Source organism: Notothenia rossii (assembly GCF_949606895.1).
Source record: "Notothenia rossii genome assembly, chromosome: 2".
In the NCBI taxonomy this organism is placed as follows: Eukaryota; Metazoa; Chordata; class Actinopteri; order Perciformes; family Nototheniidae; genus Notothenia; species Notothenia rossii.
This window is the reverse complement of record NC_136904.1, coordinates 45,928,094-45,950,808: the sequence shown is the minus strand read 5'-3', so window position 1 is coordinate 45,950,808 and position 22,715 is coordinate 45,928,094. Positions and strand designations below refer to the sequence as shown.

The following is a 22,715-nucleotide window of genomic DNA, read 5'->3' as shown; positions in this document are numbered from 1 at the left end:
TTAAGGGCTTTGTAGGCGAGAAGAAGAATTTTAAATTCTATCCTGTGTTCTATAGGGAGCCAGTGTAAGGCAGCCAGAACAGGAGTAATGTGGTCCCTTTTCCTAACTCTGGTTAGTACACGAGCTGCAGCATTTTGAATCAGCTGACTGACTTCTTGGTACACCCTGATAATAAGGAGTTACAATAATCCAGCCTTGAAGTAACAAATGCATGGACTAGTTTCTCTGCATCGTTTTGAGGCAAGATATGCCTGATTTTTGCAATGTTACGTAGATGGAAGTAGGCGGACCTTGAAATTGATTTTATGTGGGTGTTAAAGGATAAATCCTGATCAAATATAACACCAAGATTCCTTACAGTCTCACTGGAGGCCAAATTAATGCCATCCATAGTTAATATATCTTTAGATAATTTGTTTCGTAGATTCTTCGGGCCTAGTACAATAACTTCAGTTTTGGTCGTGTTTAACATCAAAAAATGTAAGGTCATCCACGTTTTTAAGTCCTTGAGGCAGTCTTGAATTTTATTTAGATGATTAATTTCATCAGGCTTGATTGATAAATATAGTTGAGTATCATCCGCATAACAATGAAAGTTTACAGAATGATTCCTTATAATATTCCCTAACGGAAGCATATATAGTGTGAACAAAATAGGTCCAAGCACTGAGCCCTGTGGCACTCCATGGCTAACTTTGGTTTGCATGGAAGATTCATCGTTGACACGTACAAACTGAGAGCGTTCAGATAGATAGGACCTAAACCAGCCTAAAGCAGTTCCCTGTATGCCAACTAAGTGCTCTAGTCTTTGCAATAGGATATCATGGTCGATAGTATCGAATGCAGCACTAAGTAAAGGGCATTTCCTGATCCTTCGTCTTGTCTTTTAGTGTTCCTGTATCTCATGTTATTGCCCTGTAAATGTAGAAATGTTTCTTGGAAACTGCTCTGTCTGGGGGGCCATTAGCTAAGACAGCAGAGAGTACATGGAAGTGCAGTGAGTAACAATGATGCATTATTGATGATGCCATTAGTTCATGTGTGCACTTTCCTCAGCCCCCCCTCACCTGTGGAGTAAAGCTCTGATTATTACTCTCTGGCCATTACACCCTCTGCTCAGCCCTCCCTGGATGTTGTTGCTGGTCTGTCAGATCGATGTTTCTCTGTTTAGAGGGCAGAGAGGCTCTCCTATACTCTCTGTACAACACCAGATCCTCTAAAGAAGACAATCTGACTGCTGAAGTCAATCATTATATTTTCACTGGTAAAGAAACAGAGGAGCTGATTGGTGCACACATGTCTCTATAACCCTGTCCTATCCGCCCCTCTGCTCTATAGGAGCTCGCTGATGTTCGCCATGTTCACGCTAAGCTGAAGAAGCAGTTCCAAGAGAAGATGGTAGAACTGGCCCACGCCAACCGGAGGGTGGAGAGCCACGAGGCCGAAGTGAAGAAGCTCCGACTGAGGGTGGAGGAGCTGAAGAAAGAGTTGGGACAGGCGGAGGATGAGGTAGGGACAAGGCTCTGCATCTATTTCTGAAGGTTCCTCTAAGGGACCATCATTGCTTTTGTCCATTTATTGGAAACGTTCAGCTTCTAACTATTCCACTCAACCAAAACTCCACTAATCATTCCAACTAACAGTTAGACAGCCAAAGACCAAAAAAAGGTTTTATCTGACAGAAAGTATAGAAGCTAGGAGCCCTGTGGAACCATCTGCCATACCACATTTAGAATGCCAACTAGCACACGACATAATCAGCTGTGTGTGTGTGTGTGTGTGTGTGTGTGTGTGTGTGTGTGTGTGTGTGTGTGTGTGTGTGTGTGTGTGTGTGTGTGTGTGTGTGTGTGTGTGTGTGTGTGTGTGTGTGTGTGTGTGTGTGTGTGTGTGTGTGTGTGTGTGTGTGTGTGTGTGTGTGTGTGTGTGTGTGTGTGTGTGTGTGTGTGTGTGTGTGTGTGTGTGTGTGTGTGTGTGTGTGTGTGTGTGTGTGTGTGTGTCCAGTTGGATGAGTCCCATAACCAGACCAGGAAACTGCAGAGATCTCTGGATGAGCAGGTGGAGCAGACTGAGAACCTGCAGGTTCAATTGGAACACTTACAGTCAAGGTAAGACACTCACACACACACCCCATTGGTCATTGGTCGACCAACCCTATTGAAATGCATGTAATCTGGATTGTGCACAGGTCTCAGTGTTTCCCCTTCCATTGGCTGCTGTGTAATAAACACATTCACCTTGATAATAATAATACATTTGATTTATATAGCGCTTTTCACAACTCAAAGACGCTTTACAGTATGAGGGAGGGTAGACAAACAAGGACAGACAGTAAAATAAGTGATGGCCATAGCTACCTAGCCTGATTACCCGACAGAACTACAACTTTGTTTCACTTTCAGTCTGACATTGTGTTTATTTCAGCCTTTTCCACTGTAGCACGTTTTTTTTGCTTTTCCTTTAGGGGTAGTTCCGGCTCAGGACTACTTTTTCACCTTTTTTCTGGCCCTCTAAAATCGAGGTTCTTACTAGGCCAACAACCGGGCTGAATATGCTAAACTAGTGACGTAAACACTCTCGACTGCTAATAATAATAATAATAATAATAATAGCTTGGATTTATATAGCGCCTTTCAAGGGAGCCAAGGTCGCTTTACAAAAACAAGGTCGCTTTACAAAAACAATGGCAAAAAACAAACATAACAAAACAAAAAGTCAGACAGGCAAAACAACAGATCGATTTAGGGGCCGAAAGCCTTGGCAAACAGATGGGACTTGAGGGCCCTTTTGAAGGCGTCGAGTGTGGGGATGTTGCGAATCTCCGCAGGGAGAGCGTTCCAGAGGGTGGGGGCTGCCACACTGAAGGCTCTGTCCCCGAAGGTTCGCAGTTTGGTGCGGGGGGTGGTAAGCAGGCCAGAGTCTGAGGACCGCAGGTTCCGGAGTGGGGCATGTGGGTGAAGGATGTCCGATAGGTACTGGGGGGCAAGGGCATGGAGGGACTTGTAGGTGAGGAGGAGGACTTTGTAGGATATGCGGGACTTGACCGGCAACCAGTGTAGGTGGATGAGGGTGGGAGTGATGTGCTGCCACGGCTTTGTTTGTGTGAGTACCCTAGCAGCACAGTTTTGGACATACTGGAGCCTGTCCAGGGTTTTGTTGGGAACCCCGAACAGGACACCATTGCAGTAGTCCAAGCGGGTGGTGAAAAAAGCATGCACTAGGGCTGGGCTATTCAACTACACATTCAGTTGGGCCAGATTTTATAACTACAAAATTCAGCTGGGCCAGACATTCAGCGGCCTGTAAAAAGCGGGTAGTGACACATTTTAAATCAACACATATTACTGCGATGAAAAACATGCAATTTTTATTCATTGTTCATCTAACAAAGGTACGTCAAAAAGTGCATAAAAACACAACAAATTAATTTAATTTAACAGAATCTGAAAAAATAATGGTTTGCTTTAGAAGTCAAATATTCAGGTTATTTTTTTTGAACCAGGCACATCACAAAGTGCATTTACTGAATACAATAATAGCAGTCTTAATAAATGTCCTCACATACAAAGAAAAAAGTTAAAGAGCTTCAATGCAACACAAAGAGGTAGTACTGTAGCAATACTATTTTTTCACTTTTCAAGTAATAACAAAAAAATCATACGTTTTGGTCACATTTGACCCAGACACATTACAAAGTGCACTTAAATGAATACAGAAAGAACTGTCAAACCCTTCAGTGCACAAACCCATAACAAGGGATACGGGTAACTATACTGTATGAATGAATACTACACTACACGTCTACTATAGTAAACTAGGTGCTTACTATCACCTCATTTGTGATTTGTCATCGCTGACTTTCTCAATGGGAAAAGGGCCATTTTTTGTTTTGAACAAGAGCAGTGATTTTTGGCTCATATGATGTCAATGCAATCCTAAGACATTGTTGAAGAGTGCTGTCAGTCAGGGAGCAGCGACTGCTACTTTTGATTGAGTTCATGTGTGAAAAGCTTGATTCACATGTGTATGTTGATCCAAACATACTGAGCACACAGATCGCTACTTTCTGAACGTTAGGGAACTGCTGTTTTTTGATATCACTCCAAAACTTCGCTGGCCCGTTAGTGCGCTGCATGTCAATAAGTTCCAGTGTATATTTCCCCTTGTCGATGCAGGAAACCACTTCCTTTGCTCTGGTGGATACGTCCCCTTCTATTGCAACAGTGAAGGGGTCTCTGGCAAAGCCCATCACCTCTGTGGACAGAACAAGTCCATCCAATCGACCGGCAAAGTTCTCTTTCAACCTCGCAATGAAATCTGTCATCACATCCATGATTTGTGCCGGAGATGTGATGTGTTTGGGGAGCGTCGGAAAATGCAGCATCCGATCCGTGCTCAAGTTGGTCACGAAAAGGTCCAGCTTGACTTGGATCTGCTCCACAAGATCAATGACCGTTTTGTCTCTGTTTACGCTTCAGAGTTGAGAGACACATGTTTTAAAGTTGCTATCATAGGACCACCGTTACTAGCACCACTAGATACACTTTCAAAAAACGTGCTGCGTTGTGGTTTGGTGGTTTCTATGCAACGCGGAGTGTTGCGTTCATGGTCTGTACTAGTGTAGGAATTTGGCTACGGGAGGCCGGGCCACTCGGGAGTTGGTTCTGGGCCGCATCTGGCCCGCGGGCCGCCAGTTGAATAGGCCTGCACTAGGGCTTCGCCAACTGACTCTGAGAGTGACGGTCGGAGTCTGGCAATGTTCCTTAGGTGGTAAAAGGCCGATTTGGTCACAGATTTGACGTGGGAATGGAAGGAAAGGGTGGAGTCGAGGATGACACCCAGGTTGCGGGCTTCAGGAGATGGGGAGATGGAGCAGCCGTCGACCTCGAGGACAAAGTCACCAACCTTCTGGAGCAGGGCCTTGGGTGCCAGTGCTGATTGGTCACAGAGAATCGCTGGCAAGGAGGGGCTACAACTACAACAAAATGAACATATTTGACCGTGATTTAATTTTAATACACGTTTCAAAATGATGCCGAAGTAACAACATACTGATACCGGTCTGCAGACAAGACGGCAGGCGAAAAACCTTTTAAAATGCGTGTGTGGAGATCGGATCGATCAGGCTAAGGTAACGCAGTATATGCTCCGACCGTCCACACTCACAACAACGGCCTACAGACATAAATAAACCAGTGACTGTATTCGCCATGACACAGACAGTCTGTGGTTTGTACTTGTTTAACTGTTGTCTAGTTTCTGAACAGATATGAGGAGGTCTGAGTGCTAACAGCTAACGGCTGATGTTTTGGTTTTGTGGTTCGCATTGAAGATGACGTCACGGCAGTTTTACGCAGCGTCTCTCCGCCCGCCAAACAGCCGATCGCCCCGCCTACACTGTGTTACTATAGTTACTACCCCAGTTCCTAAACTGTAATGCAAACGCAGCATAAAGTGAGCCTGGCCTACCAAGGCCTAACCATACCGTACTAAGCCGTGCGAGGTCCTGCAGTGGAAAAGCGCCATTACAGGCAGCAGGTTGGCATGTGTCAGTAGCAGCAGTGTGTCAGGAGCTATTAGCAGCAGCAGCAGAGAGTGTGTGTGTTCTGCTGAGGGCTTTCAGCAGCAGCAGAGTGTGTCTGTATTGTGCTGAAGGCACAGCAGAGTGTGTGTGTGTGTGCTGAGGGGTAAACACGTGGCCATCACTCACAACTCACACTGCTCGGAGCTAAACTTTATCACACAGTCCTGAGAGTTTTTAGTGTGATCCTGTAAAGTGGTTTGAAATACTAAAAGATGAGCAGGAGAAGGTGAGACCTATCGTCAGTTACAAACTAAACCTAAAACATAAAGAATTTTTTATACTGTATATATTTTTTAAATGACTGGCAAAACAATATACAAATGTATTAAGGCTGACATTATTCACTTACAAATATATATTTCTTTAGGAATACAGCGGCATAAGATATTCTCCTTGAGCATCTTATCAAAATGCCCCAAACTTTGCAATATCTGAGAAAAGGCTCATGCCAACATGGATTTTTGTTGTTCTTTAAGAATGTGTGTGTGTGTGTGTGTGTGTGTGTGTGTGTGTGTGTGTGTGTGTGTGTGTGTGTGTGTGTGTGTGTGTGTGTGTGTGTGTGTGTGTGTGTGTGTGTGTGTGTGTGTGTGTGTGTGTGTGTGTGTGTGTGTGTGTGTGTGTGTGTGTGTGTGTGTGTGTGTGTGTGTGTGTGTGTGTGTGTGTGTGTGTGTGTGTGTGTGTGTGTGTGTGTGTGTGTGTGTGTGTGTGTGTGTGTTGCCTGTCTATCAGCTCTGCATAGTCCTCAGCTCCTCGTTCTCTCTCTCTCCTTTTTCTCCACGTTGTTGCTTCGGCAGCCAACAGCCAATCACAGAGTTCCCAGTAGCAGGTTACCCTAGTAACAGAGGGCTCTCTTGTTGCTCTGATTTGTTGAGTAGTGACAGGCGTGTCGGCATGGTAACAGCTCAGACACTGACCCTAAAGTGTGTGTTCTTGTAGAAGGTGTAGCTAAAGCTTTTCTCCATTCTGGATATGTTTAATTCAGTTACTCAGAGACTGCTTGACTAGTGTGTGTGTATGGCTGTGTGTGTGCGTGCATGTGTAAGTGTAAACTAGTTAGAGCGTCATAGGAAAACGAGACTAAGGTCGTGTTCTTTTCCCAATCTGACACTCTACACTGTTCTAAGAAAAAGGCGTATACAGTACTTCAGTATGGATCATCAAACAGGTAGATTTGATAATCTCAAAAAAACACTTTACTATCGATATGTAGAATACAATATGCTGTGTGTCTGACGTGATGTCAGTGAGAATGGCAATGTAAAAGATAACTATGATGCCATGTAATAGCCTCTAACAATCTGACTATGTAAATAATTTTTTTTAACTGGGCTGTAGCTAACGTTAGGAGTTAGACATATTTTAAGACTGTTTATTTAAGAGTATGGCTTAGAAGTAACTCTCATACATTCCCTTCCCATGATGCTCTGCTGCTCGTCTCCTCAGATGGACAGAGTACGTTCTTCCGCCCCAAGTCTCAGCTGCTCTCAATATATAAATGCTACATTCCAACAGCACTGTGACCTTTTCTGAAAGTTCGCAAACTTGAAGTCAGCACTGAGTTCTAGAGGGACACAGTATTTATTTTGCAGTCAACATATAATAGTAAACAATTTAACCACACCTCGCTGTCACACTCACGTATCCGGGGAACATGATATGGAGCATCTCAGCCACACTGAGGTGTTTCTGTAAACCATCCTCCTCTCGGCTCATTCCCTCGACTCTTCTCTGTAGAGATGACTGTCTCTTTGCTAAGTGTTTGTCAGCTCAGGGCTGCTGTTCCAATGTAATGATACTTTATCTGCAAGCTGCTCTGACCCTGATCTCCTGACTCACAAGTGTCTGTCACTGAAAGAGATAAAGAGATTAAGAGAAAGGGAGACTGAATGCCAATGCAGGGAGAAAAACGAGCGGAAGAAGAGAAAAGCCTCTGTGGTGAATAAGACAGTTTGGAGAAGCAAACAAAAAAACGAGATTCCTCAAAGGTCAGACCAAGCTGCTGATTTCGCTTCCTGTGAGTTGCATTAGGGGGTTATATATGGTCGAGGGAGGGTAACATTGTGTTTTGAGATACACTCTGATGTGTGCAGCTGTTAAACATTTTTTTAATGATTCACCCCTCGCCAAATGCCTTGTTTTATTATAAAGAATTGATCAATTCGGTCCAAAATTATTTTCCTTCTTTGGTTTAAAGAGGCAACAATGGAATAACTACTGATGAGCGCATATTTATTAAGTGCAGATCGACTACATGTCAGGGATATCGAATAAAATACAAAAAGGGATCTTGTACATCAATAATACAGGATTACTGGGGGACAGGTTACTCATTATTTTGAAGGTTTTGGCAGTTCAATGAAAAGCCCTCCATCCTAAATGCTGTGTTTTTTCATTGTGCTCACAATAAACCCGTGTTATTGGAGACTGAGCCCTTCTGAAGCTGCTGTTTGAATGACAGCACACACGCTGGGTCTCCTGTTGGTATACCTCGGCTATTACTGTTGGGGCAGCTTCATACACAGTATATAGCATTATGTTTTCTGCAGCAGGACGCGCGTCTCACTGTGGGTGATGACTATCTGAGGTCAGGATCAGGGCATGGGACTTTCATTAACATGTGTCTGTTGTGAGCCAATCACATGACAGCCTTAAGTACGGAAGTAAAAGAAACGCATGAAGATGCATTGGGGTCCCATCCCTTAGAGTTAGACACTAACGTCTTCAAAATATGCCCACACACAAAAGAGCACGTTTTTCCTTTAGGCATAGCTACTTTGATGTAAGATTTATTTCGAGTAAAAACTGAAATACAAACACAAAACAACAATAATAAACAATTCCTTTCAAAAGTCTTGAATGGATACGTGTCTGGGGCCTTCATATGAAAGTTGCTCACTGGCAACTAAGCCCAATGGCCCGGACTCGAGCACAGTCATACCTGGATCATAAGCTTCTGGCTCCATAGAGCATGCGTTTCTCTGTGTCACATCTGGGCTGAGTTAAATAAGTGGTGAGGGAGAATCAATGTAACTTTAAAGCCCTAATGATTTTCAATCTCGTATTGTGTAGTTATTTTACCGAAAGAAATAAAATCTGTTCATTTATAGATGTCTCTTTCCCAATGTAAGTCAATGGTAAACAAATATGTTTGGGCCCAATGACACAGATGTTGCAGTACCACCGTTTGGCCACAGGAAAAATAGCCTGCCACACGTCATTGAAGCTTGCTGGAGACACGTGTGAAGAAGCATAATGCCCGGTGGGAACTGACGCAGTAAGAGCTGTCCACTTGTGATGAGTTGACACGAGACATGTCAGCGGTGAACTGGCCATAGAGCCACTTCGTGTTCAGTGTCACACCTATCACAAACTGGGTTATTTCGAAGCTGAAAATATGTCGTCAAGACAATTTAAAGCATGAGCTAGAAATTGTGAGAAACATCTTCACAAGGTGTTCAAACTGTCTTGGATGAGAAAGACAGCGACTGAACTGCATAAGAGGATTTCAATTGACTTTCAGAGAGCTGACGCCTCGCTGCAGCTGGTGTGTTCAGCGAAAACGAGAATCTAGTGTGGCCAAACCCATCTTCAGGGTTTGTTTCATGATAGACCTCGCTGGCATCTTGGAACAAAAAATCAATCGTCATTGCATTTTTAAACCAATTGGAAATGCATACAGCTCAGGGAGACATTAAATATTTGTTTCATTTTGAGGCTTTTTTAAATCCATTTTGACGTGTAGATCACATACTCCCTGTTATTTTCAATAGTCCTCGGCATAAAGAAATCCAGAGGAATCAAACATTATAGTTATTTTAGCCTAGTCAGTTGGTATAGTGTATTCTTCACGTAGCTTAGCGCTGTCACCTCTAATGCTGTACTGAATCCTCCTGTGGTTCCAACCAGTGGTGTAGTCTACGTGATATCCTGGTATACGCCGTATACCCACTAGAAAATGCCAGTGATTTCCGTATGCCCTCTTAAAAATGAGCGATGATACGTAACAACATCATTTTGTGACTTCGCTTTCACGCTTTCGCCCCCTTCTGTGTTAATACTTTTGGACGTCTGGGGCTTCCGTCGCCTTTGGCCTGTTGCTAAGCAACAGCAACACACTTTGTTCGGCTCTGAAAAACCCCACGTTTCTCTAACGTTATCAGAATTTGATCCTTCCATCATTCAAGTTCGCGGAGCGCTAAACAGGAAGCAAACATGAAACGAAAACAGACGAAAATATTTTTATGTTTTCCGAAGTTTTCCCCTATTACCACTACAGAAGAAGAGCCAGGTCAGGCGGCTGTCCTAAAGGTGACAGAGAACGAGCCTGGCGCTACCGCAAATTTACCCGGTAAGTGGAATTAGCATGGTTATGATTAACGTAACAGTAGCTGGAATGTAAAAACAGGCATCCTTGGTTAGAGTGGAGGGACAGAAAGTTAGGTAAATGTCAGCACACATGCAAAGGAAAGCTGATCTAAACAACAGAAATTCATAAAGTCAATGACTATGCAAATGAGAGTTAATTCATGGTCATGTTAAAAGTGCATTTAAAACATTTGCACCATTATATTACTATATGTTAGTTATCAGTAGTTGTCAAATAATTAGCTATTGAAAAAGTGGAACATTTTTCTCCTTTTATCTGCTTTTCATGCATTTGTTAGCCATGATGTAAATATTGTAAGCAGTTTATTAAATACTTTTGAGTAAATCTTGGCTCTTTTCTGCAGATATTATTGGTAAAAACTTGTATTATGCTAATTAGTCATGGTTTTGTTTATTTCCAGGTTGTGCTCTTTGCAGCGCTACAAAATCAACAGGTGTCCTCACAGAACAACGAGTGTCTATGTCTGAGGAGTGGGTGCACTTTAAGATCCAGTCCTCAGATTCAAGCAGATCAACATCTCTGGCCTCTTTGAGAAACAAGATTAGACGACATGAGACGTCCAGAGCACACAAAATAGCCCAGGAGCTCACGGAGAAGGGTGGACAGGATTTAGTTGGAAATTTGGTGAGAGCTGTGTCAGAGACAGTGTTTGCAGTAGGCCATATTGAGATTTTGATAAAAATGTCGATTAATTGTTCAACCCTAGAAGATAAGTGGGCTTTTTCCATCATTGTTCATTCTTTTATTTTTTTATTGTTAATGTCTCTGGCAGTTAAAAGTCACATAAAAATGCTTATAATACATTGACATGTTGATAACACATAACCAGTCTCAAGACTAGTCTATGCATTAGTAAGTGTGATGGTGTTCATGAGGTGTTGCTTCGAGACAGGATGAATACAATTATTACAGTAAACCCACTACAAAAAAGTAGACTACACCACTGGTTCCAACCAGTTCACCTTAATGACGAGACACAGTATTCAGTCCTGAAATTATTAAGGTGCCTGACATAACTCTGTTGACCTAATCTATTTTAAGACACTTTTTAGGTATGTTGCCATGAAATGTACTATTTGTGGTCCACAGAGGCAGATTTTGAATCACTTGAATCTGGTGTTGTCATCAAGTCCTAGACTTTAGTTTTCAACATTAGCACTTGGCTCAAAGCACCACTGTTCTCCTGTAAAGATTCACTCACCCGGTGTAAGTTAACCCTTTCCCACCAAAGTGGTTCCAGTTCTAGGTCCGTGCTAGTGCCCTTTTGGTTCAGAAGTTGTTTGAAAGTTATTTATCATACTTTTCTTTTCAAAGATCTGAGGTCTTTGACCAAAAACAATGAAGTTGCATAACTCATAGGACGTATTTCTTTATCATTTCTGCCCTCGCAATTCAACTCACTTTGTTCTCATAAATTGTATTTGATTCAATGTCTCACTGGGATGCGCCTCGCTGCGTTTTCCTCAGAAGCATCAATCTCATCATGCTAATCCTAATAGTGATTCCTGGCGATCGTGCTGGCGCGTCAGGGAACCCACCAACCATTAAAATAGCTTCTGCTACATCCCAGCGCCATTCAAACACCTCTTCTCGCTTTGTAGCATATACTTGATACACTTCGACTCTCCGTTGTTCACCAAAGACCGGAGCATTTATCGATTTGGATATTCAGGGTGTCCGCGGGGTCTTAAAAAGTATTAAAACTTCCAGTTGGGCGAACATGTGAGGGCTGCGTTGTATCGTTCTCCCACGACTTTTACTTTCTAACTTTCATTTAAAATGACCAAATTTGAGTTAAACCCGTATTGTGTGAACATAATTTGGACTATAAATTAGAACAAGCCGATGTGATGCCGAAACCTGCGTTGAAAACGGAGTCGAAACAGGCAAAAAAGACCGAAACTGCTGTCTCAACTGCTAGTGAAGTTGCTGGCCCGGACATGGCTGTCATAATTAGCCTGCTTGAAGAGCACAGAGCTAGCTCAGAGCTAGCATTTCAGCTGACTTCAAAGTAGGGCTGGGCGATATATCGAGTTTACACGATACATCGTGGATTGCACTCCATGCGATGTCGTAAATGACCACATCGTGAACATCGAGTATTATGTTGTCAAATAAATTTCCCGCCGCGGCTAAAATGAGCTTTCCTTTCTCCCTTATAGACACAGTCACACACGCAGGCCCCGTCTAACTTGCACACAATCATTACACATATGCACAGTGACAGAGAGCAGGGCTCGACATTATAAATGGCCCGCTGGCTCGGAAGCACTATTTAGACACCCCGGGCCAGCATAACGTACTTTCCACTTGCCCGCTCGGGCCACTAAAAATATTGCTTGAAAAAAATAAAATTGTCCAGTGGTATAGGTACTTTGACAAGCAATGTTGTTAAATTGTTTCGTTTATTAACGCTACAACATAGCGTTTCGTGAGGCGGTTGTCGTTGTTGGGTGAAAGGCAAACGGGAGCAAGCCAGCGCGAGCACATACTTGCCAACCTTTAGACCTCAGAAATCGGGAGCATTTCAAAATGCAAAATTGGGGGGGGGGGGGGGGGGGGGCTGCTAGTGGATCGCTGGAGCTGTTAGATTAACATTAACATGCTTATTGTAGTTGTAAGTGCACTTGCCTGTAGCACCGTCCTTGATGGAGCATATGTGTGGGCTAGACCTGTATTTTACAGGAAAGGAGTGAGCAGAGAGTAGAGTAGTTGTCGATTTTTGTTCTGTTTTCTGTGAATATCTGCCTCACCCTCTCAAACTTTGAGTTGCGCGCACAACTAAAGAGACGTGTTACCATGGAAACCAAACAATTGTGTAGCTTTATTAAAGGCCGAGTGGAAACAGTCGTGTGTAAATCTGATTTTGTCAGAAATCGGGAGAAATGCGGGAGAAATATGACCCCGGGAGGAAACCGAGAGAGGACAATGAAATCGGGAGTCTCCCGCGAAAATCGGGAGGGTTGACAAGTATGGTGACAGGTAGCATGAGAAGAAGAGGGAGATAAAGTTTCAGCCAGCTTGATCGATGGAGTTGTTTTCTAGTGGTGCAGTGACGCGTCCTAAAACCCTTTTATAATCTATCGATTAGATTTATGATTCGAAAATTATAAAAGTAGGGTAGACATGTGGATATTATCCGGCTGAACAAAACGTGCAATTATCAAACAGGTTTGTTTTCCACAGACCTTATTTCCAGCTATTTTCCAAAACCCTATGGAGAAATCCCATTGCTTTTTTGTCGAGGGAACCAGCAGCTTACTTCCTGGTTTTAGGACACGTCACTGCACCTCTCAATATGATGCCAATATAAACAAGGTCTTCTGTCGGCTCTGTACATCAATGCCGACCTATGCTGACAAGTAAGTGAAGAGTAGAAAATATAAAAGGTATTGGCTATAGGGAAATGTCCCAGCAGTTTAGGAGAATGAAGGTTCCAATCTAATCTAATACATAGCCATTACATGTCTAATTCCTGATAATGACAGGAAGACAGAAAGCGCATTATACTAATAATAATAATACTACTCATAATAATAGCAGACATTTTTGAACAATGACCACAATATCATTATTTTAATAAACCAAATATGAACAATTGAGGAAAATGAGGAAGAACTGATGATTCAAATGTTGTAGTACAAGTAGTAATGTAGTTAGTGCATAAATTACTATTGCAACAAATGTGTTAATTTTCTTCATTATTAGTCGATTTTTTTAATGCAGACATATGTTGCAGGCACTACTAGAATCATCATACTGGCGTGACTGTAAACATCAAGGGGTTAAATTAAACAATTTTTTTTTTTTTTTTTTAGAGGACATTTCAGAACATCGCGATATATATCGTATATCGCGATATAGTCAGTAAATATCGCGATATCATTTAGAGACCATATCGCCCAGCCCTACTTCAAAGCTGCCTTTGCGGTACTGGAAGCGAAGCTGAACCAAACGCAGGCCACAGTAGCAGAACATGGGGAACAAATTGACTCTCTTGAGACCAATGCCAATCTGCAAGATCAGCAACTCCGTATGCTCGAGGAGAAGTGTGGGGTATTAGCAGATAGCAATGCTAAGATAGCAATGCTAAGATAGCAATGCTAAGATAGCAATGCTAAGATAGCTGCGAAGACCGCAGATCTGGAAGGTCGGAGCTGCAGAAATAACATTAGAATCATTGGACTTCCTGAGTCTATTGAGGTACCCCGGCCTACAACCTTCTTTTCTGAACTTTTGGTCGAGCTGCTAGGCAATGAAACTCTCCAATCCCCTCCCGAGCTGGACCGTGCATACAGAGCGCCGGCTGCTAGGCCGCAGCCAGGGGCGAGACCGCGACCTGTGATAATGCGGCTGCATCGCTACCAAGTCAAAGACCTGATTGTCCGTGAGGCCCGCAAGAGACGAGGGGGATCTCCACTACCGTGGGACACCAGTGCAGATCTACGAAAACTTCACACAGGAAGTCCTCGAACAGCGGGCGAAATACCGGGACATCATGTCAAAGCTGTACAACCTAGGCCTCAGCTCTTCTGTTCCCTGCTCGCCTGCAGATCACACTTGGAAGCGGGGCTAATAAAAGGTTCCCCTCGCCCCTGGAGGCTGTAGCCTTTGCAGCTGGCTATGAACGCGAGCCGGCTAACTAACCACTGATGTTGTGCTAGGCTAGTGGTGGCTGTGCTAGGCTAGGCTAAACCACGCTAGCGCTGCATTGATGATGGAATGGGTACGTTGCAACCGTTATATTGGGACACAATTGATTGCATAATCTAACATTACCTAGCCATTACAGCGCACAATGCGACATATTGTTTACATTTATTTTTTGTATGATTACATGTTTTTTGTTTTTTGCACTTTTTCGAATGTCCTTGTTAACTCATGCTGTTCACAATTGTTTCTGGGCACTTTACAGCCGTCGTTCTGTTGGGACATAATTTATTTTGTAACTAACGTTACTCGGCCAAGATAGCACACAATGTGACATGTTTACATCTATTTTTATTTTATGTAATTGTTTTCATTTTTGTATTTACACTCTATACCCTGGATGCTCTTGCACTTTTGCAATGTTCTTGTTAACATTTGCTGTTCACAATTGCTACACTTACTAAGGAGGTTGTATCTGCATGATGTGGGTACTGAGAAACCTTGAAGAAGGAGAGATGATTCAGGTAGGGAAGTTATTGTCAATTTCATTGGCAGATGGAGCTCAGGGGTGGGGAGGGAGGGGGGCTAGGGCATGGGAGGAGGTGGGAGGGAGTAGAGGATGGGTGGGAGAGGGTGGGGCATTTATCTTGATGGGGCTATAGGTTTCCATTTGTTTGAGGCAGCTGTTTCATTTACATTCTGTTTTTTCATCTTTATGTACACTGTTCTCTCCATTTTTCGTTGTGGATGTTCTCGGGCTGACCTGACACTTTTGATGCTGTACGCGGTGTCATGGCTAATGTAACTGGTACAGGGACTGGTGGTGGACAGGCGGTCAGGATACTCTCTTTGAACACTGGTGGGTTGAATGCTTCGGCGAAACGCACAAAGATTATGACACATCTTAAAAAACTGAATGCGGATATAATGTTTATACAAGAGACACAACTCTGTAACTCTGATCAGCGAAAGCTGAATAGGCTGTGGATTGGACAAATGTTTCATTCACAATTTAACCCAAAGACAAGGGGCAAAGCCATTTTAATTCGGAAAAAGTAAATTTCACCCCTACTAATACAATTTTAGATCCAAATGGAAGTTATGTCATCATTTCTGGCACACTCTATCAGAAGCCGGTCATCTTAGTTTCTGTGTATGCTCCCAATTGGGATGATCATAATTTTGTGAAATCGCTATTCTCCACCATCCCCGATTTGAATTCTCACCTATTGATACTGGGAGGAGATATGAATTGTGTTATAGACCCAGCACTAGACAGATCTAGTTCCAGAACTGTGGCGCCCTCTAAAACGGCACAGACTCTCTCTGCTTTTATGGACCACTATGGCTACGTCGACCCGTGGAGATTTTTACACCCCTCGGCTAGGCAATACTCTTTTGCCATGCACATCGTTCATACTCTCGCATAGATTATTTTATTTTTGATATAACATTTATTTTGTCGATTGTCTCCGTACAGTACTCACCGATAACTGTATCAGATCATTCAAATGTGATCCTGGACCTTCACTTTGATCAGAAGCAGTGTTGAAAGTGTGCCGGTCCTACCCGGTCCTTAGTACCGGTAAGAGATTTCCAGGTGGTCCGGAGGACCAGGAAGAATTGACAGCTCCACCCGTGGAATTTATACTACGAAGGGCAGATATTTTGGTTTGGATTACTGGTCTGGGGGAAGCTCGCGAGTGTGTGTGTGTGTGTGTGTGTGTATATACGTGTGTGTTTGTGTATTTTTGCATTTGTGCGTATTGTGTTTGTGTCCCAGGGAAAACACTAACGAGAAACACCGGCTGCTGTTATGCCTGCTGTGACCTCAAGTTACTCCGTTCTCCGCTTGTAATTATGCCGTTACAAGCTTCTAAGTTGTATTTATCATCTGAATTTGCCGAAACAAGTTTCATATTCTGAAAGCCAAGACTTTGTTTATTTAAAATCAAACAAAACACCCGAACCCCGAAAAACTATTTTTTTACGCAAATCCACGTTTATTTTGAAATGAGCCGTTGCGACTTCCGACTGATTTCGATAGAGCGGGTCACATATTAGCTTTTCCCCACTTGATCAGAACAGCGGGAGGAGAAAAGAATGGAGTGACTGAATGACAGCTAGAAAATTAGGCTACGTGGTAATTAAAGCAAAAATGCAAACGACGACTCTTCAGATGTTTAAGAGAAAGGAGAGAGATGAAGAAACTCAGAATGTGCTTAAAATTTGAAAAACAACGCCCACAGATGACACAGGTGATGATGCTTATTTAGCCCAGAGAATGGACATGAACATGGCCATGATGAATATAATAAGTTAGCTAACTAGCAAACTGTATATCTCTATATAGGGTGCCCAACCAGTCGATCCCCAGTCGATCTCAAGATGTCTAAAAGTAGAACAACAATATTCTGTTTTATCGTTAATGTCCTACAACAGGGGTGGCCCAACTTTGTGGCTCAGGGGCCACAATGATGTATCAATGTGACAGCCGGGCCGGGGGGCATTGTTTGGTTCCGTCTTGATTCATGTCGGGCTGAGGGTTGTTTTAATCTCATTCTCCCGCACGCGGGGCGACGTCCACGCGCAGCTGCGACGACCAGGGAGGAAGGGACTTTTCGCGGCGCGCGCGCGGCGTGTGGACAGTGGGGGATAACATAAATAAAAATTGGATCGTTGTATTTTAGACTTTAAGGTTTTTTAAGATCAGCGCGGGAACCCTGGCTCATTTATACCAATATTGGACGGGCCACATTAAACACATCAACGGGCCGCATGTGGCCCGCGGGCCGTAGTTTGGCCACCTCCAGGCCCGGTTCTACGGGGGTGCATAAGGGTCCCAGTTGAATGTTATGCACCCTCACTTGAAAAAGAGAAGGGAGTGAAAAATATTACATATACAATAACAATAATAATAATAATAGTAGTAGTAGTAGTAATATGAAGAAGAAGAAGAATATAGTTGAAAATAAAATAAACTGTAATTGTGTTCAAATATTGTGGTCAAATAACTATAGTTAATAACCCCCCCCCCCCCCCCCCCCCCCGTCAACGATTGCCGCCGTCTTGGTTCAAAAAAGGTTGGGTACCCCTGCTCTATAGAGTCAATGGCTATCTTACTCAGAACACAACATGTACACAGCATACTATTTTAACATTAAATATTTTGCTTTGATATCTTCTATTTTAATCTGCACATTGTGGCATACATTTTATTTTATTAGTATTTTAATTTATGTAACCAATATTCTGAAAATTCAAAGAAAGACAGAGACTTGTACATTTTTGACTGTCTGCTGAATTTAGTTATACATCTTTATTCTAATTTATAACAGTTGAGGCCCAAAGGGAGGAAGAGGAGACTCAGCCAGAAGAAGTGGCAGCAGGTCCCTCAGAAGCCACCACAGGTGATGCTAGCCCTACTGCATACCCTTCTATATGGAAAGAAGAACAATATGAACAATTCAAACATGAATGGATGGATGTATGCTCACAATGGAAGGCTAGGCTGTACCCCATGCCATGATGTGAAGGATCTGGGTGTCATGGCCTCCCGTGGTGTTAATATTACTATTCAGTGGGCTGATGGAAAGATAATCCCAGCTGGTCAATCAAGGGATGTCCAGCTTTCATCACTGCACAAAAAAATCCGCGAACACGAGAACTCTGCAGCACATAATGAAGCAGTCAAGATTATTCAGACAGCAAATAAAGATATTCTTCTGAACATGAACGCGAGTAGTCAGGAGCCTGTGTTTGAGTCTACTGCCAAGGTATTCATGACAGCCTATTATGTGGCCAAGAACAACAAGCCTTTCACAGACTTTGAGATTCTGATTGACCTGCAGCATGCAAATTCTGCTGATTTGGGGCGTGTTTTGCATAGCAAAACTGTCTGTGTTGACATAATTGAGCATGTGTCATCACAGATGAAAAAGGAACTTCTAAAAAAGATAATAGAGACCAAGAGCAAAATCACAGTATTGGCTGATGAGTCAACCAGTGTTGGGCACAAATCAACACTAATTGTGTTCCTGAAGGCTAGTGTTGATGGAGACATGGAGCCCATTGCCTTTCCGTTGGACCTGGTTGAGCTGGATAGTATGTCTGCTGCTCATATCAAGGAACAGATTATGGGTTGCTTGCTTAAAAATGGCTTCACTGTTGAGTTGCTGAGAGAAATCCTCATTGGATTTTGCAGTGATGGGGCCAGTGTCATGCTGGGAGTGAAGTCAGGTGTTGGGAAGTTGCTCCAGGATGACTTCCCAGGCATCATACTATGGCACTGCCTTAATCACAGACTGGAGCTTGCTGTTGACCAGGCACTGGATGTGACAGGGAGAACAAAGGACTTCCAGGCATTCATGGAAAGCCTATATTCATTATATAGCCAGTCACCAAAAAACATGCGGCAGCTGAGTGAATGTGCTCACAACCTGGACATCGCCCTCAGGAGGATTGGAAAAGTGTTCAGTGTTCGATGGGTAGCTTCTTCATGGAGGGCAGTCTCTGCAGTTTGGCAGTCTTATCCAGCCTTGGCACAACATTTCCGTGAGGGATCAGAGGATGATACAAGGGACAGCAGAGAGAGGGCCAAATTCAAAGGTCTGCTTTCTAAGTTGTGCTCCATCAACTTCCTGAAAAGTCTTGAACTGATGGCAGATGTTCTGACTGAACTTAAGAACTTGTCAGAAATTCTTCAGAACAGGAAGACCACACTCCCAAAGGCCCATGACATCATGACGACGTATGTCAAACGCATAGAAAGTTTCAATCGCTACCCAGGACAACATGCAGTTGATGCCAGTCAGGCAGAAGAAGTGATGGAATTCAAGGGAGAGGAGTTAAGAGTTGGCAGGTCTCCCATCATTGACTCTGCTCAGTTCATCCGAGCAGTGGCAGACAATATGAAAGAAAGACTCTTCACAACCACAGCAAACAGAGCACAGGCCAGTGTTGCAGCCAACCGAAAAGAGGCTTATAACAGCCTTATCAATCAAATGGCAGTCCTCAACCCTGACAACTGGGACCATGACAATCCTTGATTTGGAGATAATGAGGTGAGGGCTTTGTGTGATGTCCTACATGTGAACCAACAAGAGGCCCATCTTGGATTCACAGAATACAAGGCCAGTGGAGGAAGAAACATTCCCAACAAAATGAAGAAGTTGCTCATGGCAGTGGCACTGTCTCCAAGCAATGCTGACTGTGAACGGGGGTTCAGCACAATGAACAACATCATAACTGAGTATAGGAGCAAACTTACAGCAAAAAATGCAGCAAATCTCCTCTTCATCAGCTCTGTGGGACCACCATGCAGACAGTGGGATCCACTGCCTTATGTGAAGACCTGGCTGGGCAAAGGAAGAAGAGCAGCCCACTCAACAAGCTGCATGGCTCGCCGGTACACAGAAGAGGAGAGCTACTTCAGCCCTCTGTGGAAAATGTGGAAAAGTGTGTAGTTTACCTCCCTCAACATGCCTTGCTAATGGTCTGTTAAGTTTTGACACAAGTTGTATGCACAATTGAAAATAAATAATTGACTATACATATTGTCAAGTGTTTCTAATTTCTACCCCATAAAGGCATTAAAAATGTGAAGTTTGTGTTCAGGGATGCATGAAGCTGGGGGCGGGAGGAGAACAATATGAACCAATGAAGGTCGGGGTAGCATTATAGTACCTGCAAGAAATTCAAACCACTTTCACCTCTGATCATAAGCCTGAGGAATTTAGATTCTGGCGTCTTGACCCTCTTTTACTTTCTGATGCAGCCTTTTGTGAGTGTATTTCGGAATCAATTGCATTCTTCTGTGAGACCAACCCAAATGAAGAGACCTCTGCGTCCCTACTCTGGGAAACCCTTAAAGCTTTTCTTAGGGGTAAGATCATCTTGCATACGTCTCATGTTAATAAACTTCGTAGAGCACGCCAAAGAGAACTGGAAGAATCTATCATTAATCTAGACAACCAACTCTTCTCCACTCAATCACCTGATCTCTTTAAAGAACGGATGGGGCTCCAAACAGAACTTGACCTTCTCTGAACAAGAGAGGCTGAACGACTCCTTCTACATTCACGAGGGTCTATATATGAACATGGTGATAAAGCTGGCCGTCTCCTGGCCCATCAACTAAAGGCTAGGGTTGCCTCGAACCAAATCACCCAGATTCGGGATGGGTTGGGCTTTCTCACTTCTGACCTGGGAGAGATTAATAACATCTTTAAAACCTACTACTCTCGTCTCTACACGTCTGAATCCCCTGATAACGAAGATCAGCTACATACATTTTTGGATAAATTAGATATGCCCAAGATTTCGACTAACGACCAACAGACACTAGATGCCAAACTGCAGCTCGCTGAGATTAAAGAGGCAATACACTCCATGAATAGTGGCAAATCACCGGGACCTGACGGATACCCGGTAGAATTCTACAAAAAATTCTCAAATCAACTGTCCCCATTATTATTAGATATGTTTAATTTGTCGTACGACCAAGGCTCACTGCCACCCACCCTTATGCAAGCCTTTATCTCTCTGATCTTTAAGAAGGGCAAGGACCAGTTGAGCTGTGCATCATATCGCCCAATCTCGCTCCTGTCTAGATGTGAAAATACTCAAAGATCTTTGTTCGCCGGTTGGAATCTATTATACCCTCCATCATTTCGGAAGATCAGAAGGGATTCATAAGAGTGAGGCACTCCTTCACAAATGTCAGAAGACTTCTCAGTGTCATCCACAGCCCGCCTTCTCCTGCTGAACCGGAGGTTGTCATATCTCTTGATGCTGAGAAGGCCTTCAACAGGGTTGAATGGGCCTATCTGTTTTCTGTCCTTCAACAGCTGGGCTTTGGTCCAGGCCTCATCTCCTGGGTTAGACTTCTGTACTCTTCTCCTCACTCCTCTGTATGTACGAACACCCAGCGCTCCAAATTCTTCCCTCTTTTCCGCGGGACGTGTCAGGGGTGTCCGCTTTCCCCACTACTATTTGCAATTGCTATCGAGCCGTTGTCGATTGCTCTAAAAGTAGAGAGAGGAATTAAGGGGATTCAGGGAGGGGATATCGAACACAGGGTCTCATTATATGCTGACGACCTTCTTCTGTATGTGCGCGATCCTATAGCTAGTAATCCACACATACTCTCACTTTTGACCACGTATGGTTCATTTTCAGGATACAAATTAAACATCCAAAAGAGTGAATGTTTCCCTCTCAACCAATTGGCTACAGAATTACCTCCTTTGTCGTTGCCTTTTAGAATATCCAACTCAGGGTTTAAATATCTGGGCATTGCAATCACGCAGTCTTTTAGTGCGCTACGGGAACAAAATCTTACTGTCCTGACGGCAACAGTCAAATCTGACCTGCAGAGGTGGGGCCATCTGGCACTCTCTTTGGCAGGAAGAGTTCAGACGATAAAAATGAAAGTACTGCCCAGATATCTATCATCTTCCAATACCTACCTATTTTTTTGCCTAAATCTCTTTTCACTGCTATAGATAATATCATTTTCTCATTTGTTTGGGCTGGTAAACATGTAAGAGCTAGTAGACCATTACTGCAGAGGGACAGATTCCTGGGTGGGCTTAGTTTACCTAACCTTATGGGTTACTACTGGGCCACAAACACACACAAGATCATGCTCTGGTTCACTTCACCCAGAGTGACTGGTATCTTGTGGAGGCCAACTCATGTCGATCCACGTCACTTCAAGCCCTCGCGTGTAGCACTCTGCCCCTTTCCCCCTCACAATTCACATCTAACCCCGTTGTAATTGGCACTTTAAAGATCTGGGCACAAGTTAGACGTCACTTTGGTTGGCTTACTCTTCCTCAAGTGACTCCTGTCTGTAACAACCATCTATTTTTACCAGCCACAATTGACCCCCGATTTTCTCACTTGGAGAGGGAAGGCCTCCGCTGCATAGGAGAGTTATACATTGATAGCCTTTTCGCCAGTTTAGATCAACTACGGGTTGCCTTTAATCTAAGAGAATTTGATTTCTTTAGATACTTTCAACTAAGGGATTTTGTTAAGACCCACTCTCCACAATTCCCCCAATCCCTGCCTCCCAGTGGAGTGGATCTTGTA

General features: G+C 43.4%; 1 protein-coding gene across 1 annotated transcript in view; it reads left to right on the top strand.

Moving 5' to 3' along the window:
* Positions 1–22,715, top strand: part of ccdc102a (coiled-coil domain containing 102A) — a 128,328-nt gene that overhangs the window by 90,950 nt on the left and 14,663 nt on the right. The window contains exons 8-9 of the mRNA XM_079664448.1: positions 1,339–1,509; positions 2,002–2,105. Coding sequence (XP_079520574.1) covers positions 1,339–1,509; positions 2,002–2,105 — 275 coding nt within the window. The remainder of the gene's footprint in view (positions 1–1,338; positions 1,510–2,001; positions 2,106–22,715) is intronic.